At 42.3% G+C, this 27982-nt stretch overlaps 1 protein-coding gene across 1 annotated transcript in view; it reads right to left on the bottom strand.

Moving 5' to 3' along the window:
- Positions 1 to 3287: 3287 nt before the first annotated feature.
- Positions 3288 to 27982, bottom strand: part of TAFA4 (TAFA chemokine like family member 4) — a 174184-nt gene continuing 149489 nt past the window's right edge. Inside the window, exons 4-6 of the mRNA XM_069735919.1 lie at positions 20399 to 20554; positions 7096 to 7220; positions 3288 to 3470 (exon numbers count right to left, since the gene is read on the bottom strand). Coding sequence (XP_069592020.1) covers positions 3459 to 3470; positions 7096 to 7220; positions 20399 to 20554 — 293 coding nt within the window. The 3' untranslated portion in view covers positions 3288 to 3458. The remainder of the gene's footprint in view (positions 3471 to 7095; positions 7221 to 20398; positions 20555 to 27982) is intronic.

The raw sequence follows: 27982 nt of genomic DNA, 5'->3' as shown, positions 1-27982 counted from the left end.
GTTCTCCGGTGGGCCAGTCCGAGCCTGGTTACGTCGATGGAATAGTGGTCGGGTGCTGCACATCCTCCCCCTATTGATTTGGAATGCGTGGTGGATGTGCAGTATCGGCTACGGCCACTATACAGTGGTCGGAGCTGTGCAGCTCTGCAACTGAGAAGCAGGAACTGCTGATCGGCAGGGATGCCGGGTGTCGCACCCCCACCGATCAGACATTGATGACCTATCCTAAGGATAGGTCATTAATGTTAAAGTCCCGGACAACCTCTTTAAAGAAAACCAATGACACCATCATTTGGGTGGCAATGCTGCCTCTTCTTCACCCGTTGCAGCTATGCCTCTATTACAGTATGACCTTAACATGTAATATTGTGGACGTTTTCTTGGAACACCTAGTTGTTGGGCAGCCATCTTATGACTACATGGGAATTATCGAACACATCTGCAGACTGACCGTCATGTAAAATCAGGGAATTTCAGAGTCTTTCTGTTTTTCTTGATTGCTTCCAACATGTAGATCCAAGCGCAATCATGTAGGATCTTTTACATTTATAATCTAGAAACCTCTTCATTATTGGATTAAAATATTGCAAAAATGATGGGACCCAAACCTCTCAATTATCCATCTTAAATCAAGAGAACACAGGATGATGTGCTGCCGAGACAATATTTTTTTGTAGCACAGAAGATCATTTCACCCAAGGAATGACTGTTTTGCTCATTGCTCGGATGATCGACAGCCTGCTTAGACTGCAAGATTATTGTAAAATGAACACACCCTATAATCACCCGTTCACAATAATCTTTCAGTGAAAAATTCACTTTGAAGGGGAATTATCATCAGAAAATCCACTTGTTTAAACCAAGTTTTTTTGTTACATGTATTCTGTAAAAAAAAAAAAAAAAAAAAAAAAAAAAGGAAAAAAACAGTTTTTGTTAGTTTTTTTTTAATTTCACAATTTTCATATAAAAAAATATAAGTTGCAATTTTCGCTATGGCCACTAGGGTTATTTTTAGACATAAACTTCCTGTATTTTCAGGAAGAGTTTTCAGGCTCCTTATCATAGGCAGTATTACAATAACTGGTAACTCCTCTATGCACAGCTGATAACACAGGATCTAACATGTACAATGGAGATGTCACAGCTCACCTCCTTCCCCTTCTTTCACGATGACCTTTGCATATACTCATTAGACACTTCAATACAAAAGACAGAATCACGGTCTGACCAGGGTGTCTAAAGACATGTGTTGTTTCCTGAAACAGGAAGTTACAGTTGCCTTGAGGTCTGACCATTGTGTCTAAAGACATGTGGTGTTTCTTGAAACAGGAGGTTAGAGTAATCTTGGTGTCTGGCCATTGTGTCTAAAGACGTGTTGTTTCCGGAAACAGGAGGTTAGAGTAATCTTGGTGTCTGGCCGTTGTCTAAAGACATGGTGTTTCCTGAAACAGGAGGTTAGAGTAATCTTGGTGTCTGGCCGTTGTGTCTAAAGACATGTGTTGTTTCCTGAAACAACAGGAAGTTAGTCTAAAAAGGTCCCCCCTTGACCAGTTTGAAAATTGCAAGTTTCTTATTGAAAAAAACAAGCTATGAAAAATACTTAAGTAGAGTTTTAACATAATTAACTGATTCAAACTCTCGGTGATTTTCTAGTGATAACCAGTGGTAGACCTCAAATAAGTATCCAGATCGAAGATCTGCTCCTACATGAGTCATCATAACCGGAAGGGAAACTGGAGTACAAGTCCAAGATAGTATAAAAGGGTATAGGTTTATTATACACTACATCATAGACTAAAAAACACATTTTAAATAGTATTACAAAAAATGGTACATGTTCAGCAAGGATTGCAAGATGGGACCAAAAAGCGGTGTAGTCTCCTAATACTGCTGCAAATATATTCCATAATAAAGTGCTTAGTGCTAAAGGGTAAATGGGGAAATGAAAGCGGACCAGGGGATAAGTAAAGTCAGTATGGAAGTATCTAAAGGAGTCCCCAATCACAGAGGACTCATTATTATAAGTCCTGACGAAGCCGATGCGAAACGGGCGTTGGGGCAGCACGGTGTGGACCCCCTATACACTGCAACATGGGTCAGGGAAACGTTTATGATAATGAGACCTCTGTGATTGGGGACTCCTTTAGATACGTCCATACTGAATTTACTTATCCCGTGGTCCGCTTTCTTTTCCCTATTTACCCTTTAGCACTAAGCACTTTATTATGGCGAATATTTGCAGCAGTATTAGGAGGCTACACCGCTTTTTGGTCCCATCTTGCTGAACATGTACCATTTTTTGTAATTCTATTTAAAATGTGTTTTTTAGTCTATGATGTAGCATATAATAAACATATACCCTTTTATACTATCTTGGACTTGTATTCCAGTTTCCCTTCCGGTTACGATGACTTATTAATAGGAGTGTCCTAATGTTTTTCTGATGTGGTCTCTCCCTCTCGTTAGTTTCCCTACAAGGCGTTGAGCATGTTTGGGAGGGTCACTGTTATGCTTCCCATTTTGGGCTGTATTGATTCTGGTCCTACATAATCAGCCTTAATACTAGAAGTCCCAAAAATTTCGAGTTCCAAAGGTAGAAATGTTAAATGACCCCTCTCTTCTAGTATTAAAAGGGAACACCCACCCATAAATGGTCCTCTACCACGTCATGGGGGAAGATCAAATTAGAGAAGTCCATGACCACCACTAATTTTCGAAAAACTCAGAAGAATCTCAAAGGGGATCTCTCAGAAACTAGATCAACTCAATCTCTTCATGATGGATATCTTGTCTCCACAGAAGAAATCGGTAGAGATCTTCTAAAATCTCAATGATGCAGAAGATCCATTTTGGGTGGATTTCTTCCTTTAATAATCCAAAGAAGATGTGTGAGCAGATCTCGAGAACTTTATGGACTTAGTATCATGAGCCTACAAAAATATAAGCTAAAGCATGACAGGGGTCCAGCAACCATAAGGACCTGAAAACCAGCCCATAGGCAACAAATGTACTTCTGAGTGTCCCAACGATTCCCCATCGTCTATTCTTCTACTACAATGATAGTTTTGCAGATGGAAACGGTTAAAATCATGAAATGTTTCATTTTTAGCTTTTATCTTCAAGCTTCCAAAATCTGAAGAAGAATTCTCATATCTCAATATTTGAAGAGATAAATGAAATCCAGAGTCCACAAGGTTCGCTACAACCGCTAAAAATTCAGTCACCGCCGTCAGCAGAAATTGTATTGATCAAGTTTTTTGGTCTTTTTTTATTATTATTTTTTTATTAAAGCTCCTGCGAACAATTGTTTGAGCAGAAAAATAGGGTGAAAATGTTGTTATTATTCGTTAGCACAGTTCCTAAAAAGATAAGTCTTGGAAGTCCAAAAGGGAGATTGAGTGCACATATTGTCGGAGAGGTGTAACAATTCTTGGCTCCGTCACCGGGTTTTCTGTTTGCTACCGTGTTACCTGCAAAAAAAATAATAAAAAAAATAATGATAATAAATGGAAATGAAGGAGTGAATCACATATAGCTCAGATATACACTTCTGGGCAAAAGTTTTAGGAAAAAGTGGAAAAAAATAGAAGTTTTAACAGTTTATTATCGATTAATAAAATGCAAATTCTTAGTTTGCAGCATTTTTCTCACGCCTGCCCAAAACTTTTCAATAATACTTTGTGCGTGTATATATATACAGTATATATATATTACACACGTGACACTGTGTTACACCAACCAATTGCCTTCTAAGTGCCACCTGACTACCGTGTGTTTAGCTCGGCTCCACCCAATACCTGACCATCACCCTGAGCTGCCTTGTACTGTCTTCCACCTTGGCTGGTTGTGAGTAGTGATGAGATAACCTAAACTTAAAAGTTCAGGGTTCGTACCGGACAGTTAGTACCTTGTGCTAAACGCTGAACAGAAACTTCTCCCGGAAGTCTGTTGCAATGTTCGGAGTTCTGTGGAAAGTCCGTTAAAGAGAGAGGGAGGGAGAGAACATTTTTCCAGCTCAAAAGTTCGGGTCTCCATTGTTTTCAATGAGGTTCAGGTTCTGGTTCATGTTCGGGTACCCGAACCGAGCTTTGGAATAAAGTTCACGTCAGATACCAGAATCCGAATTCCCATGGGTCCACTCTCCCCTTGTGAGTCATAGGGAGGAGCAGCCGAACTCTGCAGGAATTTGTATCCATCCTGTTCTGCAGAAATTTGCTTCCCCGGCCTATCACCTGCCAGTAGGTGATATATCAGGTGACTCCACCCTCCTCATTCATCGCCTGAATTTAGGTTCCTAGTAATTGTCTCTAGTTCCTGTTTGTGTATGTTCGCTTTCTCCTGTTATTGACCCGACTCGTCTACCCTAATCTCTCCGCTCCGGACATTGGCTACGTATATTGAACCTGTGTTGCCTGCCCTGACCTTGCTTTTCTCGCCCACCGGTACCTCGTACCTGTGCTTCTGACCCTCCAGTCAGCTGATGTAGTCTCGGGGATTGCTCTGGAGTGGTACCTGGTGTCTATTGAGGACTCTCCTTGACCCTGTTTATGGGGGAACCTTCTGGTTGATGCTGTTAGTCGGGGACACGGTTTATGGGGGCACTGTCTTGCTAATGTTGTTAATTGGGCACTCTGCTTAACACTGTTTAAGGGGGAACTTTTTGATTTATGCGGGTAATCGGGGACTCTGCTACTGGTGTTCTTTTTATGAGGGTACTCTCTGGCTGCTGCTGTTAATAGGAACACTAGCACTGTTTATGGGGACAATCTCTGGCTGGTGTTGATAATGGAGAACCCTGGCAATGTTTATGGGGACAATCTCTGGCTGGTGTTGATAATGGAGAACCTTGGCAATGTTTATGGGGACAATCTCTGGCTGGTGTTGATAATGGAGAACCTTGGCAATGTCTATGGGGACAATCTCTGGCTGGTGTTGATAATGGAGAACCTTGGCAATGTTTATGGGGACAATCTCTGGCTGGTGTTGATAATGGAGAACCCTGGCAATGTTTATGGGGACAATCTCTAGCTGGTGTTGATAATGGAGAACCCTGGCAATGTTTTATGGGGACACTATGGCTGGTGTTGATAATGGAGAACCGTGGCAATGTTTATGGGGACAATCTCTGGCTGGTGTTGATAATGGAGAACCCTGGCAATGTTTATGGGGACAATCTCTGGCTGGTGTTGATAATGGAGAACCTTGGCAATGTCTATGGGGACAATCTCTGGCTGGTGTTGATAATGGAGAACCTTGGCAATGTTTATGGGGACAATCTCTGGCTGGTGTTGATAATGGAGAACCTTGGCAATGTTTATGGGGACAATCTCTGGCTGGTGTTGATAATGGAGAACCCTGGCAATGTCTATGGGGACAATCTCTGTCTGGGTTTGATAATGGAGAACCCTGGCAATGTTTTATGGGGACACTATGGCTTGTGTTGATAATGGAGAACCTTGGCAATGTCTATGGGGACAATCTCTGGCTGGTGTTGATAATGGAGAACCCTGGCAATGTTTTATGGGGACACTATGGCTGGTGTTGATAATGGAGAACCTTGGCAATGTCTATGGGGACAAACTCTGGCTGGTGTTGATAATGGAGAACCGTGGCAATGTTTTATGGGGACACTATGGCTAGTGCTGTTAATTGGAGACTCAGGTTTGCACTGTTTATGGAGGCTGGTGTTGTTAGTCAGGGACTCTGGCACCGATTATGGGGGCACTCTTTGGCTGGCACTGCTGAGGAGAACAATGATTGCACTATATATTCCCAGGCTTTCTCTGTGGACTTATCTTTAATTAGGGGTCAGTTTATTGGGGTATTCTTATACTAGCACTGTTAATGGGGGACACTGTTTACAAAGGGACCCTCTTGTTAGAATTGTTACAAACACATTCTGGTAGTCTATTATTAAAGGGTGCGGGGGCATTAAATAATAAGAGAAGGGCTAATGTGACCCTTGTTGCCCATTCCAACCAATCAGTCATGTCCTTTATTATAGGAGAGTAAAACCTGAGCTCTGATTGGCTGCTGCCGGCACGTTTTGAGCCATTACACCTGTTTATTTTCATTCCTATACATCATACAGTAATTTTCTTGCAGTAACCACCTAACGATGAAAAATAACTTTTTACCTTTTGGCAAAACTTTTTTCTTTTTCTTTATACAGACCTACTTTACAGCTGAGCCCATGAAAGCCGCGATCATACGCTTTACCCGGCAGACTCCCAATATTTTTGCTATCTGCGCCGATCGTAAACATTGTATAAAAGGTAGCACTGCTCTGCATTTCTCTTTACCCACTTATTATGCATTAAACTAGTTTTACCGCGCTTATGTAGATGCTGCCGCGTCCCTTCTCATAACCATGAGGCGTGCAGGTAGAAAATAAGGATGAAACGGCGGAGTGTGGCCATATTTTTCTTGTCGTATCAAATATGATGTATTTTCTTCATGCAAGGCAAATGTTTAAGTACATTAAAAAAAAAGTGTGCACAACGTAAAGGGAAAAAAAAGAATATGGAAAAATTTGCAAAAGTTGATAGAAAATAGATTCTTCTTGTCCGTATTGAAAGGTTGTAAATGACCAATGTTAGTTTACCGCGGTTGTGCATTTTAGACCGTCCCTTATTGTTACAAGGGTTCGCCAATAATGAACGATCGGACGTAATCTCTAAATGGACAAGTGATCAATTTCCCTGCAGCGCCCCCACAGGGGATATAAAACATTGCATGATCGATGGGGTGGGCGAGTAATACATAGATACGTTGGATCCTCCAGAGTGATTGACACTAACTGTAGCCACATTGATAAAAGTTCCCACTATTTTTCCTAACAGATTGATTAAATATGATTTTTTTTGCCAACCTTCTGGATATAATTGTGCAGTAAATAAGAATATGCCATGCTTGGGATCAAGGTTTTGCGTTATTGAATGGTCTGCCATTGACATAGTGACCGTTCTTCCAAAGCTCCTTTCGATCTCACTACATAGAAGCCATTGTCGCATGTCGGCTGCTCTTATATACAGCTGTCCTTGCACTTCCGTATGGTTTCTATATGGATTTTATCCTGCACGCTCCGTTACTGACCTTGGTGGTTTTGATTTTGTTTCCGCTGCTGCAGGACCAGCCTGTGAGATCGGGCAAAACTTTGCAATCCTCCCATTCCATGCACGGCTGCATGTGACACCACCACTTCTGGATGACAATGGATGCTAAGGAACAAAGCAATAAACCATCAGACAGCGGAATGAGCCCCATGCTGACCTCCGACGCACCGCGCCTCGTAAGTGCAAAATTACACGGGGATTAATTACTATAAATACAGGGAAACCCCATTACCTTTCCAATACCATTGCCTGCGAGTAGTGTGAGCTGCATGTGTACAGTGTGTGCATGGCATGCGAATAATGCAAGTGTGGCATTTGTCCAGAAAGTGAGTGATGCAAGAGTCTCATGCACAGCAGCGTGCGAGCGCCAAAAAACTGCGTGAGTCCAGCAGGTGAGTGGTGAATATGACCCATGTGTCCAGCAGGTGAATGGTGAATATGACCCATGTGTCCAGCAGGTGAATGGTGAATATGACCCATGTGTCCAGCAGGCGATTGGTGAGTATGACCCATGTGTCCAGCAGGTGAGTGGTGAATATGACCCATGTGTCCAGCAGGTGATTGGTGAATATGACCCATGTGTCCAGCAGGTGAGTGGTGAATATGACCCATGTGTCCAGCAGGTGAGTGGTGAATATGACCCATGTGTCCAGCAGGTGAGTGGTGAATATGTCCCATGTGTCCAGCAGGTGAGTGGTGAATATGACCCGTGTGTCCAGCAGGTGATTGGTGAATATGACCCATGTGTCCAGCAGGTGAGTGGTGAATATGACCCATGTGTCCAGCAGGTGAGTGGTGAATATGACCCATGTGTCCAGCAGGTGAATGGTGAATATGACCCATGTGTCCAGCAGGTGCGTGGTGAATATGAGCCATGTGTCCAGCAGGTGAATGGTGAATATGACCCATGTGTCCAGCAGGTGCGTGGTGAATATGAGCCATGTGTCCAGCAGGTGAGTGGTGAATATGAGCCATGTGTCCAGCAGGTGAATGGTGAATATGACCCATGTGTCCAGCAGGTGAGTGGTGAATATGACCCATGTGTCCAGCAGGTGAATGGTGAATATGACCCATGTGTCCAGCAGGTGCGTGGTGAATATGACCCGTGTGTCCAGCAGGTGAATGGTGAATATGACCCGTGTGTCCAGCAGGTGAGTGGTGAATATGACCCATGAGTCCAGCAGGTGCGTGGTGAATATGACCCATGTGTCCAGCAGGTCAGTGGTGAATATGACCCGTGTGTCCAGCAGGTCAGTGGTGAATATGACCCATGTGTCCAGCAGGTCAGTGGTGAATATGACCCGTGTGTCCAGCAGGTCAGTGGTGAATATGACCCATGTGTCCAGCAGGTGAGTGGTGAATATGACCCGTGTGTCCAGCAGGTGAGTGGTGAGTATGACCCATGTGTCCAGCAGGTGAGTGGTGAATATGACCCATGTGTCCAGCAGGTCAGTGGTGAATATGACCCATGTGTCCAGCAGGTCAGTGGTGAATATGACCCGTGTGTCCAGCAGGTCAGTGGTGAATATGACCCATGTGTCCAGCAGGTGAGTGGTGAATATGACCCGTGTGTCCAGCAGGTCAGTGGTGAATATGACCCATGTGTCCAGCAGGTGAGTGGTGAATATGACCCATGAGTCCAGCAGGTGAATGGTGAATATGTCCCGTGTGTCCAGCAGGTGAGTGGTGAATATGACCCGTGTGTCCAGCAGGTGAGTGGTGAATATGACCCGTGTGTCCAGCAGGTGAGTGGTGAATATGACCCGTGTGTCCAGCAGGTGAGTGGTGAATATGACCCGTGTGTCCAGCAGGTGAGTGGTGAATATGACCCGTGTGTCCAGCAGGTCAGTGGTGAATATGACCCATGTGTCCAGCAGGTGAGTGGTGAATATGACCCGTGTGTCCAGCAGGTCAGTGGTGAATATGACCCATGTGTCCAGCAGGTGAGTGGTGAATATGACCCATGAGTCCAGCAGGTGAATGGTGAATATGTCCCGTGTGTCCAGCAGGTGAGTGGTGAATATGACCCGTGAGTCCAGCAGGTGAGTGGTGAATATGACCCGTGTGTCCAGCAGGTGAGTGGTGAATATGACCCGTGTGTCCAGCAGGTGAGTGGTGAATATGACCCGTGTGTCCAGCAGGTGAGTGGTGAATATGACCCGTGTGTCCAGCAGGTCAGTGGTGAATATGTCCCATGTGTCCAGCAGGTCAATGGTGAATATGTCCCATGTGTCCAGCAGGTCAGTGGTGAATATGACCCACATTAGTGGTGAATGTGCATCATGTGTCCAGTCTGAGTTAAACATGTGATTGACAATTGTGTGGTGTTTCGGGTGTACGTGTTAGCGGGGTCTCTACAGTCAGTGTGTGTCCCCCTTCTCTGCAGGGCTTATAAGTTGCACCTCTGTATCCCGTCCTCTGATATCCACGATGCTCCGGATTGCATTTCCACGTACGTCTCACTCACCCTCTCTAACAAATATACTATTCTCATGTTTTGCAAGAAATATTTTTCAGAACTAAACTCTGTACAAATCGAAAAGTAACAAAAAAGAGCCGGCTCTGTAATTACCGAGTTATGTAAATAGGTGCAATGAGTGTACCTATAGAGTGAGCAGTCAGGCATTGCTGACGATCAGCGGAAAATTACACCGCACATCGTGTTATTACACAACATAATTACTACTTTACAGACGCGCGTCGAGGTTTGAGACTGACGGCTCGCCACCAGCATAGATGGCAGCCTGGAAAGGGAATAATCTCCTAACACGCGGCACTGTGGCTGCGCGGGGAGAGCTGCTCTTTTCTATGTAGACCACTTGTGTTTTTTTTATGGTCTGTTTTGTGTCATCTGTTACTGACTTCTCGCTCACTATTTGGCCACATTAATGCACATTCACAGTGGAAATGTAATAATGTCGTGAAATAACCAGGAAAAAAAAGGAATGACTGGTCAACAAAGAATTGACTTCCTGAGAAATTGTAGCATTTTAGTTATGAAAACGAGCCTGGCATGTCAGAGTGCGGAGACTTACAGGCCATGCATCCTCCTCTGGGAAATTAAAAATACAAATAGTCTCTTCACAGAGGAAGAGGACTAGAACTCTAGCGCCACCTATTGGAAGCGACGATCCTAAAAGTCAACATTTTCAGACCTCATTCTGTAGCACTGGCTACTGTTAGGATCTACAATCAGTTTCTACATAACAGTTGATCAGTATTTGGCATTTACGCTTAAGATCTATTAACAGTGATAGCACTTTAGGTTAACCGAGTTATGTATACGCCTCCCACCTCTATATTAATGTGTGGAGTACATGCCGGTAATACCCGATTCCCCCAGTTGTAATCGTTATTGACTTTGTCCTTAATTGTTGATAGATTGATGTGTACGCCTTCTTGTTATTATGTCTTAATAAAATAATTTATTATATCTCTGCCAGCACAAAGTGGTCATAGGCTTCAACTGACGTCACGTTGACAGAGCAGTGGCTTCCTTTCCGCTCTGTTGATGGGGCGTGAATGCCAACGTCATGCTGATTGACAGCCGGCTCCATGATGCCTAACTGCGGGGAACCGGCAGTCAATCAGCATGACGTCAGCAGTCACGTCCAGTAGGCAAAACAGCCCAGAAGAGAAAGAGCTGCTCTGTCGATGTGAATCACCAGCAGGAGCGGTCAATGACTGCTTTGTGCCAGCGCACCGAATAGAATAGGCAGGTTTCTAAACGACTTGCCAGTTTATTTTTTAGGCGCATACTTAAAAAAAAAAAAAAAGTCCTGGACACTTTAAACAAGAATCATGTCACATGCCATAATGCACTAAATGCCAACGGAGCAACCACCTTGGTGGGTAATGGGTGCCACTGCCACTGGAGTACAGAGAGTCTGTCAACAGTTTGACAAGAAGAATAGTAGTAAGTAGCGCTAGCCTAGCTGCCGGCGTGGCAGAATTCTGATGGACCCCAATGGGCTTTTCAGGTGCCGATCTACAATGGATTCTACTTTGAATGTATATTTTTAAAGGAAATCTGTCAGCATTATTTACTATGTAATCTGACGGCAGCATAATGTAGGGGCAGAGACCCTGATTCCACCAATGTATCACTTACTAGTCTGTGTTTTGCTGTTTCAATAAAATCAATGTTTTACCACCAGGAGATTATCACTACAGGACTAGCTGTCTCATGCCTGCTAGTCCAACCACATCCACCACACTGTAAATCAGTGGTGTGGGCGGGGTTACACAGGGCTCTGCATTCCAGTAGATAAAACCAGGGATTCTATCGCAACTGATACATCGCTGGAATCAGGGTCTCTGTCCCTACACCATGTGGCTGTCAGATTACATAGAAAAAACCTGCTGACGCATTCCCTTTAAAGGCCTATTTATTTGGATTCTTTCTGCACTCTAAGAGTGTTTTCCCCTTTAAGAAGAAGTTTAATGAGTCAAGAAGCGAACCATAAATTTCAGGTGCTGAACTTTTATATCTACCGAAAACAATCTTGAAATGGGAATGAGTCCAACCCGAGCAAAGATCCAGGAGAATTACAAAACTATGAAAGAAAAGATAGATGAAAGACGACAGACATGTGAAAGAGCATGTCTGAGGAGAAGCTCTGCGGATGAAGAAGAGGAAGATAAATTACTTTATCAGAATGTATAACCCCGGCCTAATCCATCCCCGGCACAGAAGGTAGACAAGTTTATGCAAATCTTTGGTGTTTCTGCAGGGAGAACATTCAGAGTCTGGTGGATTTTTAACCATTCTTTAACATTTCCTTAGATCAGAGCCCGGTTTAGCGAACACTGGGTCCTGGACAACTAGCAAAGCAGGGCTTCTGATATTTTTAGGCAATTTTTAATGTATTTTTCAGCCCATAAACATGGTTAAAAAATATTACAATATGTAGGCCACATAATACCGCAAAGAAAACACTGCAATATAGGACTCAAAAATACAGCAAAAATCAATACACCCTAAAAAAAAAATACTGCAATACTGATTCAAAACACAGCAACAAGTCTACCTCTGAACGGCTTGAGAAAAACAAAATGAAGACTTTGGAGTGGCCTAGTCAAAGTCCTGACCTTAATCTGATTGAGATGCGGTGACCTTTAAAAAGGCGGTTCGTGCTCGGAAACCCACCAATGTGGCTGAATTACAACAATTCTGCAAAGATGAGTGGGCCAAAATTCCTCCAGAGCGTTATAAAAGACTCAACGCCAGTTTAGAGGGCAAACACCTTTTCACACAGGGCCCTGTAGGTTTGGATTTCTTTTTCCCTTAATAATAAAGACCTTAATTTATAAACTGCGTTTTGTGGTTACTTGTCTTATCTTTGTCTAACATCTACATTTGTTTGGTGATCTCAAACATTTAAGTGATAAACATGCAAAAGAATAGGAGATCAAGGAAGGGGGTTATCACTTTTTCACGCAGGTCTCCGTAGGTTTGGATTTCTTTTTTTCCCTTAATAATAAAGACCTTCATTTATAAACTGCGTTTTGTGATTACTTGTCTTATCTTTGTCTAACATTTACATTTGTTTGGTGATCTGAAACATTTAATTGGGGCAAACATGCAAAAGAATAGGAGATCGGGAAAGGGGCAAAGACTTTTTCACACAACTGCAGATGAATAATAAGATAGATAATAAGATAGATACATAGATGGAGACAATATATTGTATAACAAGGCAGATTTCCCATTCAGGACTTTCGGGACGGCTCGGTGACATCCCCCCATGGTTATCTCTGGAAATAATGTAACATATTACAGGAATCGGCTGCTTCATCCAAAAACATAAATTCATAAATTATGCAAAATGTGGCTTACAATAAGAAAGCAGAGGGGGGAAAAAAAAGATAAATTGCCTTGTTTTATAATGGAACAGATTGAAGAGCAACAGGAAACTTCATTAATACAAACATAACACGGAGAGCAATGAACGCAGTTACAGAATAATAATTTACGGTTCGGGACTTATGGTTGGGAATATTATGTATGAGACAGAATTACTGCACAGTGATATTTGTCACCATCTTCAGATCTGCAGGAAACAGTGGATACATTACAGATATAACATGAGTGCAAAATGCTGTGCACCCCTGAATGAATGAAAATCAAGCTCCCTCTACTGGTCACTGCTGGGATTACACGTTAACACTATTTACAATGAGGGACTGAAAATTCCTTATAATTGCAAAATAGTGGTAATACTGTGAATCTAATCCTATGGGCTGTAGTATAACTGAGGCAGACACTAAGAGAACTATAACAGTGCTGTAAGTGCTGGGGATGAGCATGCAGCTGGAACAACAGTGACTGGTATGAGGCTGACAGTAATAGGACTTCTGCAATGGTAGTCCTTTTTAAGATGAGTATGGGCCGGCACTGTGATGACAAGCTATGAAGCAGTACCCATAACATACTACTATCATGTTATGGACCCGTAGAAGCGCTTGGTTGCAGCGCGAAACGGCCGTCGTCTCATTTGTCGCACTCCTGTGTTCTGTTCACCCTCCCGAGCCGTGAAGATGTACCGCTGTACGTTTCAATAAGACATTTGAACTGCTAGATTGGTGAGTGCTATTGCGTTTCTTCTATTGACTCTCTATCATGTTGGTATAATAAGGTCTAATATGAGGCTAAAAGGTCTAATATGAGGGTGGTGTGGTGTGCCCCTTTAAATTGTATTAATACATTAGCCCTCATTGGACAGAGTGGCTTTCCCAATCAGGGAAGATGAAAACGAGGCCTGAACAGAGGTAGACAGCTGACCTACTGCAATGAGCTAACATTTCCATCACTTTGCTTGCAATTGCAACAATCTGCTGGCAAGCACCTCAGCAGCAGTTCCTTCTCACAGACACAATCTATTGGTTTCTTTCACAGTGCAGCATAGTAGAGCTGTTCACAGACACATTTTATGGTCACCCCTCTTGGCAGTAGATCCCTGCAGTTTTAGTCTGACAACTTGGAGACTTTCAGCCTACTCGCTTACTACTCCCCATGCATTTGCTGCCACTGATGTGTTAATTCTCTTTACATTACTCTATGTGGCAAACCTCCCAGTGAGTATCTTCTGCCTTTATGGTTCTCTCTGCTGGGTCTATTCTCTCTGTGTTGGCGGATATGGTCTTCACTCACAGGAATAAGCCTACGCGCTCCCCTCTAGGGTGGCTATCCTCGTCCTCACTTTGTATTGGCGGTTCTCACATTTAGGAGGGCTAATGGGGGAGAGTCCAGCCCCTGCAGTGCAAGATGGAGCTTCTTAAAAGTTCCTCTGCAGCCCTAACTAGTTCCTGGGATAACACATTAATTTGTAAGGGGGGCTTACCTCTTATTTGCCAGATTTTTTTCATGGCTTCTTAATTATTTCTACCTGGACCTCTTTTGCTAAATCTTTCCATTGTGCAGCCTAAAACAAAACAGTACAACTCTGTACAACACTTTCAGCAGGTGTGGGCAGACATGGTAATGCTAACTCCACACTTCCCATGTCTCAGCAGCTCAGTGTGTTAACTCTTTATGCTTTTCATCAGCTCAGTGTGGTAACTCTTTATGCTTTTCATCAGCTCAGTGTGGTAACTCGTTATGCTTTTCATCAGCTCAGTGTGGTAACTCGTTATGCTTTTCATCAGCTCAGTGTGGTAACTCGTTATGCTTTTCATCAGCTCAGTGTGGTAACTCTTTATGCTTTTCATCCATCTCTTTTGACATCACTCCTATGTTGTAGCAATCCGTTTTTTTTTTATTCTGGGGGAGTGCTAATTTACATACTTTGTATTAAGTATTACATGTAAATGAATCTGTATACACCCAATTGATCTTTTCTGTGAGAACCTGTATGCCTTCCCCTCCCCCAACCTATGAAGTCTGCAGTGACTAACACTATGGAGAACAATATGGGTCCGATTCATTATGATATTTGCACCTTTTTTTTCTCTTTTTTTTTTTTGGTGGTTTTACCTTTTTATCATTTGGGCATTTTCCCCCTTTTAAAAGTATATTTTATATGTGTTTGCTCATTTTTTTTTTTTTTTCACGCCTGTCAGTGTGGACAGGCTTTGGGGTTTGTGTAAGTTTTCGGATCATTCATCAATTGTGGCTTTTTAACACGTCATCAAATTTTTTGTGCAAGTGTTCTCCAGTTTACCCCTGGAGTATTTTATGTCCATCTGAAATTTTTGCTCAAACTTATGCCACCTTTTTAGTGAAAAACATGTTCCTTTTTCTGATTTTAAAAAGTCGTCAAAAAAAAAGGTTAAAGACAAAAATAAGACATTTTATGGTTTTGCGCAAAATTCCTGAACCACGTGTATGTTATGTTTGAACAATTTTCTTGCAAAAAAACAAAAAAAAAAGTCAACAAATACCCCAAGACAAAAAGAAAAAGAAAAGTGACTTAAAAAATAATTAATCGGGCCCCATGTCTTTTGAGAATTAGAAGAGTAGAATCACAGGGACTTTAGATACTTCGACCATAAATGGTTTCTTAAAGGGGTAGTCCATGATTTTAATATGCATGGCCTGCATTAATTTATAAGACACACCTAGACTATTTGAGGGTGGCGTTAACATGTCAAAACATAGTAATAACCCCCATCCGAGTCTTTTTCACATCACCGTTTTGGGAAGGTCAGCTCTGTTTCATTTACCTCCTCCGGCAGAATAAAGCCTCCTATAAAAATGAATGATTGAATGAATCAATCAGATTTGAGCCTCCATTTTTTATATTTTTTTTCAGTTCAGGTTAATGTTAAAGCCATGATGATAGAAATGCTCGACATTAACGTAATCAATACACAATATATAGAAAAATGCTGCGAAAAGCGTCGGATCAATGCCGACACATTACAGTATGGGCTTTTTACTAGCTGAATATATTAATACATAAGAAATAGCCTGCACATAGTCACAATGATCTATTGCTTCTATTAGGAGTAAACCTGGGTTAGTTCCGTCTCCATTTCAGGAACTAAAAAAAAAAAAAAAAACATTGTACGTTTTATCAAAATACATATGTGTTATATATATATACTAGCTGAAGAGCCCGGCGTTGCCTGGGCATAGTAAATATCTGTGGTTAGTTATAGCACCTCACTTCTCTCATTTTCCCAATCACATCTTTCATTTTCCCCCTCACATCTCTAATTTTCTCCCTCACTCCTCTCATTCCCCCCTAACACTTGTCATTTCAACCTCACATCTGTCATTTTCTGATCACTCCACTGTTTTTCCTTCACTCCTCTCATTTTGCACTCACACCTTTTCATTTTCACCTCACACCTCTCATTTTCACCTCAGTATATACGTTTGTCATCTCCCTTATATATAGTATACATCTGTATGTCATCTCCTGTATATAGTATATACCTGTATGTCATCTCCCCTGTATATAGTATATACCTGCTGTGTGTCATCTCCCCTATATATAGTATATACCTGAATGTCATCTCCTTCTATATATAGTATATACCTGTATGTCATCTCCTCCTGTATATAGTATATACCTGCATGTCATCTTCTATATATAGCATATACCTGTATGTCATCTCCTCCTGTATATAGTATATACCTGTAGGTCATCTGCTCCTGTATATAGTATATACCTGTGTCATCTCCTCCTGTATATAGTATATACCTGTATGTCATCTCCTCCTCCTGTATATATATGTACCTGTATGTCATCTCCTCCTCTATATAGTATATACCTGTCATTTCTCCTGTATATAGTATATATCTGTGTCATCTCTCCTGTATATAGTATGTACCTATGTGTCATCTCCTCCTGTATATAGTATATACCTGCATGTCATCTTCTATATATAGCATATACCTGTATGTCATCTCCTCCTGTATATAGTATATACCTGTAGGTCATCTGCTCCTGTATATAGTATATACCTGTGTCATCTCCTCTTGTATATAGTATATACTTGTATGTCATCTCCTCCTCCTGTGTATATATATGTACCTGTATGTCATCTCCTCCTCTATATAGTATATACGTGTGTCATTTCTCCTGTATATAGTATATACCTGTGTGTCATCTGCTCCTGTATGTATATGTACCTGTATGTCATCTCCTCCTGTATATAGTATATACCTGTGTGTAATCTCTCCTGTATATAGTATATATCTGTGTGTCATCTCTCCTGTATATAGTATATACCTGTGTCATCTCCTCCTGTATTAGACCTTGTTCACACGTTATTTGCTCAGCATTTTTACCTCAGTATTTGTAAGCTAAATTGGCAGCCTGATAAATCCCCAGCCAACAGGAAGCCCTCCCCCTGGCAGTATATATTAGCTCACACATACACATAATAGACAGGTTATGTGACTGACAGCTGCCGTATTTCCTATATGGTACATTTGTTGTAGTTTGTCTGCTTATTAATCAGATTTTTATTTTTGAAGGATAATACCAGACTTGTGTGTGTTTTAGGGCGAGTTTCGTTTGTCAAGTTGTGTGTGTTGAGTTGCGTGTGGCGACATGCATGTAGCGACTTTTGTGAGATGAGTTTTGTGTGGCAACATGCGTGTAGCAACTTTTTGTGTGTCGAGTTGCATGTGACAGGTTAGTGTAGCAAGTTGTGTGCAGCAAGTTTTCTGCATGGCGAGTTTTGCGCGTGGCGAGTTTTATGTGTGGTGCCTTTTGAGTATGTGCAAGTTTTGTGTGAGGCAACTTTTGCATGTGTTGCAACATTTGTGCATGTTGCAATTTTTCTGCGTGTGCAAGTTTTGCGTGTAGCGAGTTTTCCATGAGGTGAGTTTTGCACTTGTGGGGAGTTTTGCAAGAGCCTGGTTTTTGCATGTGGCAAGTTCTGCGCGTGGTGAGTTTTGAGTGGCGACTTTTGTGTTTCGACTTTTATGTGGCGAGGTTGGTGTATGTGTGGTGAAAGGTGTGCTGAGGGTAATATGTGTTCAAGCACGTGGTAGTGTGTGGCGCATTTTGTGTGTGTCCATATCCCCGTGTGTGGTGAGTATCCCATGTCGGGGTCCTACCTTAGCAACTGTACGGTATGTACTCTTTTGCGCCATCGCTCTCATTCTTTAAGTCCCCCTTGTTCACATCTGGCAGCTGTCAATTTGCCTCCTACACTTTTCCTTTCATTTTTTCCCATTATGTAGATAGGGGCAAAATTGTTTGGTGAATTGGAAAGCGCGGGGTTAAAATTTCACCTCACAACATAGCCTATGACGCTCTCGGGGTCCAGACGTGTGACTGTGCAAAATTTTGTGGCTGTAGCTGCGACGCCTCCAACACTTTTCCTTTCACTTTTTTCCCCATTATGTAGATAGGGGCAAAATTGTTTGGTGAATTGGAACGCGCGGGGTTAAAATTTCGCCTCACAACATAGCCTATGACGTTCTCGGGGTCCAGACGTGTGACTGTGCAAAATTTTTGTGGCTGTAGCTGCGACGGTGCAGATGCCAATCCCGGACATACATACACACATTCAGCTTTATATAGTAGATATATATATATAGATGGAGGTGGGGGCTCCGATAGTGTCCAAAAATGTAATGGTCTCATGCAACCAACTGATAGTAATTACTACAACTATAGAATCTGATCAAAAAATATACAAGGATAAAAAATAAATGTGTATTTTGCAACAAATTAAAGACAAAGGAACAAAAAAGGCTGATTAAAAAGTAAATCCACACTGGGAAAAAAGGATGAATATTGTGGACCCCTGATGTTTTTCCATATTATAAAAAAAAAACCCAATATAAGCCTATCGGACGACATACATAAAAGTATAAGCTTGTCTTGGCAGATCAAAGAGAAATGCAAACTAGTAGGAGAGCTTTAAAGGGAACTGCACGCTCAACAAATTGCGTAAATCACAAGTACAGGCAAATATAAGAAACTGTATAATGCATCTTATCAGATAAGTCTGTTTAATCTTCATTTATGAGCCACTTCTTTCTCTCCCTCTTTGCCTTCTAAACTTGTCATTCCCCCTGAAAAAATTAGCTCAAAACCGTATTGCACAGAAAAAAAGGACTGCAGGCTCACCGCGGTGTCAGGTGACACATTTTATGGAGAAGGGAAAGATCAAGAGGCAGGAGCAGGGAGAGGAAACAGGCACAATATAAGAAACTGTATAATACATCTTGTCAAAGAAATTTTTCTTCCTTCCCCAGTTATTAGTCACTGCTTCCTCTCCCCTCTGACTTCTGAATTTGTTATTCAATCTGAAAAATCAGCTCAAAATCATCTTAATTAGACAGGACAGACGGCGGGCTCACTGTACTGTCCAGTCACACATACTCTATCGAGAAGGGAAAGATCAAGAGGAAGGAGCAGGGAGAGGAATTGGGCACAATATAAGAAGAAACTGCATAGTACATCTTATCAAAGAAATTTGCTTCCTTCCCCAGTTATTAGTCACTGCTTCCTCTCCCCTCTGACTTCTGAATTTGTTATTCAATCTGAAAAATCAGCTCAAAATCATCTTAATCAGACAAGACGGACCGCAGTCTCACTACGGAGATATGTGACACATATACTATGATGAGGAGTGAGGAGCAGGGAGAGCAAACAGGCAGCGAGAGGCACAGAAAGATCATACTTGGCTTCATAACAAGTCTTTTAAATCTCACTTCAGTGCTGGATTCACATCTACACAGCTCAGTACTGCAATATAATAAAATCAATACTGCTTCTCTGTGTGCTAAAAGAATAAATGAAGACCTAGAACCCCTCTCTGTGTGCTCTGCTGTGCACAGCAGAGATCACAGCAACTAGACTTGAGCCACCAGGGCATAGCGGATTGCAAATAAATAAATAGAGCCTGCAGAGGAGACCACTAGTGAAAATGCAGGATACAAGTCATGTAATGGCCAGAAATAGTGTTTTTCTTCATGTACACACAACAGCTTATTCTGAAAAAGCTACTTGAAAGTATGGATCCCTTTTATGCACAAATATTGCATAAATAGACGCAGAATTAATATGATAGCAAAACCAGGCAAAGTTGTGAGAATGCAAATAAAGGCAATAATGAGAGAAAAAACACAGAATAAAAAATGCACTGAATATAAGTAGAGAAAAACGGAAATGTAGAAATGTATAAAAAATTTAGACAAAAAAGGGTAGCACAGGACAAAGCAGCATACAGAATAAATTGGAACCACGCGTTTCGCACCAAGTCTTATGTGGTGGGGCAACTTTCCCCTGACATCTCGGCACCCCCAAAAGCTACGCCCCTGTATGATAAATACATAGGCGCTGATCACCATGTGCGGATACAGTACCTACCTTCCACACAAGATGGCTGCGACCTGGTGGTGCCGGCTACCTGCCCCGGGAAACAAGAGCACTTCACCGTTTGTGACCTCTCCTCAATGCGGTTTTTATTGCAGCATCGATGAACTGCGACGACCTCGCACGTCCCCTGCTTCACTTGATGATGAGCTGCACAAGAAGGACAATAAGGAGTTAGATGTTACAAGTCATGTCTCGTTTGGCGATGCTGTCATTTATCTGATAGGGGTATGTACGATGAAGGCTGGGGGTACACGGCGACTTTGGGTGGGGCACCTGTAAGGTGGCCAAAGTTTGCTGGGTGTCGCTGTAACATCACAATACAAGTGAATGGTGTGGCACTGCAACCGTGGCACGCAACCGATCACGTCGGATTTTTTGCAACCTTCACAGTTGCAGTTCACAAGTCACGGGGTCGCAATGTGACCCCTTTTCACTTGTATTACCCTGCAATGTACCGAAGGTGGTGGACAAAGTCAACGTGTAGAACCAGACTGAAATGTGGTTGCTCTCCTCCGGAAATATCGCCACCCTTGTCTGTAGGATGGGTCTGGCATTGCAGCTTGGCAGGAGTCATAGACTGGCGCTATTTCTGAAAGATATCAGCCATGTTTTGTAACTTCCCGCATTCCCTGACGCCACTCGACCTGTAAATTCAGAAATGACCATATATTGGGTGTATGTATGTCTATAGATAAGTGTATCTATCTATATAATCGTCTAAGGTAAACTTCCGTCTGTTTCTCTGCAACGGAAATCCCGGGTCGCTGATTGGTCTCGGCCGGCTGGGCGTGACCAATCAGCAACAGGCACAGTCCGGCCGCGAATTGGCCCCTCCCTAATCCCCTCCAGTCAGCGCCCGCATAGCGTTTTAGGACTGCGTTACACCCCGGCATAATGCGGTGTAACACAGTCCGTTAACGCTGCCATTAACCCTGTAAGTGTGCCCAACTTTTTACTATTGATGTTGCCTATGCAGCATCAATAGTAAAAACATATAATGTTAAAAATAATAATAAAAAAAAACAACATTATATTCTCACCTTCCGACATCTGCGCCAGCCTTTCCCGCTCCTCGCGATGCTCCGGTCCCAAGAATGCATTGCGGCAATGACCGGAAATGACGTAGCGGTCTCGCGAGACTGCTACATCATTACAGGTTATTGCCGCAAGACATTACTGGGAACGGAGCGTCGCGAGGAGCATCGCTAAAGACCTGGGCTGGATCCGGGGGCCGCCGAAAGGTGAGTATATAACTATTTTCTATTTTAATTCTTTTTTTGAAAGGGATATTGTGCCCACATTGCTATATACTACGTGGGCTGTGCTATATGCTGCGTGGGTTGTGTTATATACTGCGTGGGCTGTGTTATATACTGTCGCTGTGCTATATACTACGTGGCTGTGCTATATACTACGTGGCTGTGTTATATACTGCGTGGGCTGTGCTATATACTATGTGGGCTGTGCAATATATTATGTGGACTGTGCAATATACTACGTGGGCTCTGCAATATACTACGTGGGTTGTGCAATATACTATGTGGGCTGTGCTATATACTATGTGGGCTGTGCTATATGTGGGCTGTGTTATATACTACGTGGGCTGTGCTATATACTACGTGTCTGTGCTATATACTAGGTGGCTGTGCAATATACTACGTGGCCTGTGTTATATACTGCATAGCTGCTATATACTGCATGGGCTGTTATATACTGCATGGGCTGTGTTAGATACTATGTGGCTGTGCTATATACTACGTGCCTGTGCTATATACTATGTGCCTGTGCTATATACTACGTGCCTGTGCTATATACTATGTGCCTGTTCTATATACTACATGGATGTGCTATATACTACGTGCCTGTTCTATATACTACGTGGATGTCCTATATACTATGAGGCTGTGTTATATACTACGTGCCTGTGCTATATACTACGTGGCTATGCTATATACTATGTGCCTGTTCTATATACTACGTGGCTGTACAATCTACTATGTGGCCAGTATTATATACTGCGTGGCTGCTATATACTGCGTGGACTGTTATATACTGCATGGGCTGTGTTATATACTGCATGGGCTGTGTTAGATACTATGTGGGCAGTGTTATATACTGCATGGGCTGTGTTATATACTACGTGGGCTGTGCTATATACTACATGGGCTGTGCTATATACTATGTGGGCTGTGTTATATACTATGTGGCTGTGCAATATACTATGTGGTTGTGCAATATACTACGTGGCCTGTGTTATATACTGCGTGGGCAGTGTTATATACTGCGTGGGCTGTGTTATATACTGTGTGGGCTGTGTTAGATACTATGTGGGCAGTGTTATATAGTGCGTGGGCTGTGTTATATACTACGTGGGCTGTGCTATATACTACATGCCTGTTCTATATACTACATGGCTGTGCTATATATTACGTGGCTGTGCTATATACTACGTGCCTGTTCTATATACTACGTGAATGTGCTGTATACTACGTGGGCTGTGCTATATACTACGTGGCTGTGCTATATACTACGTGGCTGTGCTATATACTACGTGCCTGTTCTATATACTACGTGGATGTGCTATATGCTACGTGGGCTGTTATATACTACGTGGCTGTGTTATATACTATGTGGCTGTGCTATATACTACTTGCCTGTGCTATATACTATGTGGATGTGCTATATACTGCGTGCGCTGTGACACACTTTCGCCCAGGGCCCTCAAAACCCTGGAGCAGGCCCTGGCTTCACTGATTGGTCGCAATCAGCGACAGACGCAGTCTGGCCGCGAATTGACGTGGGATTTGAACCACGCATTGCTAATTGGTGGCGCCCGACCAGCCGAATCCTGTGTATAAATTGCATTATTCTGAAATCTTCATAAATAAACTACATACATATTCTAGAATACCCGATGCGTTAGAATCAGGCCACCATCTAGTAGTTAATGACGTCCTATCTTGCTTTCACCTCCCTGGTTCTAGCCGTAATATAGTCATACATTATTTATGCATACCATTAGTGCACATACTGGTAGATGTCCATTCTGGATTCAGCCTTCACTATGGTCTGACAGTAATTGCACAGCACAGTGATATCAGGCCATCATCCATCTGCACTTTGCATGACACTTGACGGACTGATGCGGTGAGGCTGGGAGGCTGCTTTGTGCCTCCACCTGCAGGGATGTGGCGATAACTCAGTGCAGAGCATCTAATCCAGGTGATACATGAGGATGATGCATCTGGGGACTCCTGTAGAAGCTCCCTGGAGCCATCTACTGGACAAAGTTGGTATTTCAATCGCAGTGTTTCCATAGGAAGCCAATGTGTATCCCCCATGTGTAGCCTCACTGGACTAATGACTGTGATATATGGAGCTGTGGCTAGGACATAGATTCAGTGCAGTGCTTCCGCCCGGTGTGCATACACTTAGAATTTTACTAAATTGGTCCCTTCCTATTAAATATGATATACATATATATTACCGCTATACCATCCACACACATTCATAGTACTGCTTTACTGCAAAAATACATAGTACAGCTATACTACACACATACATACTATAGCGATACTATACTGCAAACAGACGTGGCACCAATATACTGCATATATTTATAGCACTGTCTGCTGTATCATATAAATAGACATAGTACAGTGAGCTTTACTACACACATTCATATTACTACAATACTGAAAACAGATATAGCACCAATATACTGCATATATTTATAGTGCTGCTGTATCATGTATAGACATACTACCACTATACTACACACATTCACAGTACTGTTACACTACACAAACCTGATACTGCTATACTACACACATTCATATTACTACAATACTAGAAACAGACATAGCACCGATATACTGCATATATTTATAGTGCTGTTGTATCATATATAGACATAGTACCGCTATACTACACACATTCATATTACTACAGTACTGGAAACAGACATTGCACCGATATACTGCATATATTTATAGCACTGCAGTATCATACATATAGACATAGTACCGCTATTCTACACACATTCATAGTACTACAGTACTGCAAACAGACATAGCACTGATATAATGCATATATTTATATGCACAGTGCCTCTTCAGAGAGGAAAAGGACTTGAACTCTATAGCGCCACCTGTTGGAAGCACCGATCCTACAAGTCACTACCGACCCTTTAACAAGTCTTGCAATATGGCTTAGGATACATTTCAAATGAGAATCTCAATTTGTAGACAGTGTTTTGGGTTATTGCCCCACATCAGTGCAAAGTATGAGAACTGATTTGGCTAGATGAGAGGCTCTGGACTGAGGTCTAAGGGGTAACGTGAGGAGAAATGATACCTATTATACCTATATTTCTAGTATTGCTGTATTGCATATAGACATAGCATAGCTATACTGCACATAATTAAAGTACTGCTATAATGCACATATACATAGTACTGCTATAATACACACATTCATAGTCCTGCTATGTTTCACACCTTTATATATAATGCACACACTTATAGCACTGCTGTACTGCACATACACATGGTGTTATGATTCCACCTAGAGGTGTGTCTGGTAGTGATTGACAGTTCAGCCATCCAATCAGTGGTTGGGGGGGGTGCTGAGCTGTTATTGTCAGGAGTGACAGTTCAGTCATCCAGTAAAACGAAACAGAAATCCAGTCTAGTGCCGGCGCTCCCGAAAATTGTAACGTGATGAATTGGCTTATTTAAAAAAAATTTATTCTGAAATGTACCAAGTAAAAACAACGCGTTTCGGCTTTTAAAAAAAAAAGCCTTTATGAGGTAAAATATACATCAGTTCAGTCATCCAATCAGGGCCAAAACATGTCGGGGCTTCCTCCATGTGTCTGCTATTCGAGTGATTACTTGGCTATTTAGCCAGCTATCTGCCTCCAATTAGTGGCAGTTGTAGCTTTGCTCAAATGATGTGCGCTTGCTCTGTTCTTTGTGCTTCTGTTTATTGATCTATCTCTGTTGCCCAACCTTGGAACTTGCCTTTGACTATCCTTTTGCCTAGCCTTTTTGTCGTGATCTGCAACCTTCCCAGACTTCTGACCTTGGACTGTTACCTAACTATACCTTTGCTTATGATGAGCCCTCTTGGTATCTGATCCCGGACCTCTTGACTTCCCTGCTTCTCGAATTGTTCATGAACAATGACTAGCATCACATATAGCACCGCTACACTACACACATTCATAGTCCTGCTATTTTTCACACCTTTATATATAATGCACACATTTATAGTACTACTACACTGCACATACACATGCACCACTACACACATATTTATAGTACTGCTATACCACACATATAGTACTTCTATACCATACACACTTATAGCATACTATATCTCACACATTCATAGATCTGCTGTGAAACACATTCATAGTTCTTCTAGTTCCGCACACATTCTGCTGCTATAAAAAAAAACGAACCACACACATTTGTAGTACCGTACCGCCATACGACACACAAAAAATATCCAGATGTAGCAAACACCAAACGTTTGCTTCAGGCCTTTGTGTTCTATACTAATAGCATAGCTCTACCGCTATAATACAAGGATACGTAAATAATGTATTGCTGATTTGATGCTTCCTACCTCTGTAGTACTGCTGCACACATAGTACCACCATACCACACAAATTATTGATATACCTACATTGTACACAGTGTCACTATACTGTACATATTCATGGTACAGCTATACCAAGAAGCCAAACCAGACGCTCCATCTGCAGATACGGATTTTGGGGTGTTTGCCCCTCATGAGTGCAAAGCGAGAGAGCAAGAGATCTGATTAGGCTGGATGAGAGGCCTCTGAAGGGATCTAAGGGGGGACGTTCCTGCTTATGGACAGTGCCAAGCCAGAGTAAGGAAGCTTATAGGCCATGCAATGCTCCTCTGGGAACTTAAATATGCCAATTGTCTCTTCAGAGAGGAAGAGGACAGGAACTATAATAGCGCCACCTATTGAATCCACAAGATAGCAAAAAATTGTTTGGTGTTTTTCATTACCCTGTTCATATTACATTGTTAGTCTGGTTGGTGTATTATGGTACACTACTACTTCCCTCTTCGCTGGGTGGGGGAAGTGTACAGAATGTGGGCAGATTTAGGACATAAGGCAAGGTATGTGGCCCTGGCATCTTCACCATCAGAAGTAATCCAGTGAACAGGGCAAGCTAGGGCACCCCTAGCGTTAGGGAAAGGGAAAGAGCCCCTGGTTCCGGGACACCCGGCAGGCTGTGACACATTCATTATATATATATATATATATATATATATATATATATATATATATATATATATATATATATATATATATATATATATATATATATATACACACACTACACAGGCAATGCACATACTTCTCCTGCAGAGCTGTCATATCTCAGTAGTAGAGTGTAAGGATGAGAGGACCCGAAATGAAAAGTTTGGCATTCTTACTGGGCAGTTGCTAAACGCTGAACACGGACTTTCCGCAGATGTACGTTGCAATGATCGGAGTTTCGGGGGAAAGTCCATTGCACAAAGAGGGAAAGAGAGATTTTTTTTCTGAATGAAGTTTTGGCCACCGTTCTTTTCAGCAGGGTTTAGTTTCTGGTTCAAGTTTGGGTACAATTTTGCTACCCAAACTGAATGTTAGCTTAAAGTTCGGGTTTGTTACCAGAACCCGAACTTCCACGCGTCCGGTCATCACTAGTGGAGAGGGATCCATGGCGTGCACAGGACAGGGCCGCTGCCTCACTTTAGTTAGGCTCTGTTCACATGATAGAAGATCCTGATGGATACAATACACCAAATGTATCCATAAGCCGCCATTCATATGACGGAGGTCAAAAACGTGTCCTTCATTTTGGACTGCACCATACTATAGAAATGTATTTATTATTTCATCATTCCTGACGATTGTAAGATTCCCGCCATGGCTTGTAAATGGAGCAATTTTTAATACTGCAACAGAACTGCGGAAAGCAACTGCGTTTTTCCGCGGATGAACTTATGCCTGAAATGACCGTATTTAACAACTGCAGAGCCTCCAGCTGAGTGCAGTAAGCTTATCAAAAAGCTGAGCTGTCTCTTGAACCTGCGGTAATGTATTGTGCCGCTGCAGTGAGAGGCATCTAGACGGCGTTACTCGCCTTATCGTCGGGCTTTTCACCAACTCGTTTCGCTGTTGCTAATGTCTTTCTTTTGCCAAATGATCATCTGCTACTTAAAAGACTGCTAGTTTTCCTGCTGTTCTCGCGGTTTATCAATGATTCTGACGAGGCTTTCTTTCGCTGTTTACTTGAGCCCTTTATAACAGCTCGGTATGAGAAAAGAGGGTCGACGAGCTCAGGTGTCTGGTATCGGCGGATGAAAGGGATGAGACGACGTAGCGCTCTCTATTCACGCTATTACTCAACTGAACACTTTAAAGACTTTTGTTCCTTTGTACCTTTAAGAAAGGAAAATTTTATAGGTCTACACGATATAATGCAAGAGAGATCTCAAGCTGTAAGGAACTAAAGTTACCCACAAGGTGGATGCAGGG

This window comes from Ranitomeya imitator, chromosome 8 (assembly GCF_032444005.1).
Source record: "Ranitomeya imitator isolate aRanImi1 chromosome 8, aRanImi1.pri, whole genome shotgun sequence".
Classification (NCBI taxonomy): Eukaryota; Metazoa; Chordata; class Amphibia; order Anura; family Dendrobatidae; genus Ranitomeya; species Ranitomeya imitator.
The sequence above is the reverse complement of the archived record's forward strand: the minus strand, read 5'-3'. Positions and strand labels throughout refer to the sequence as shown.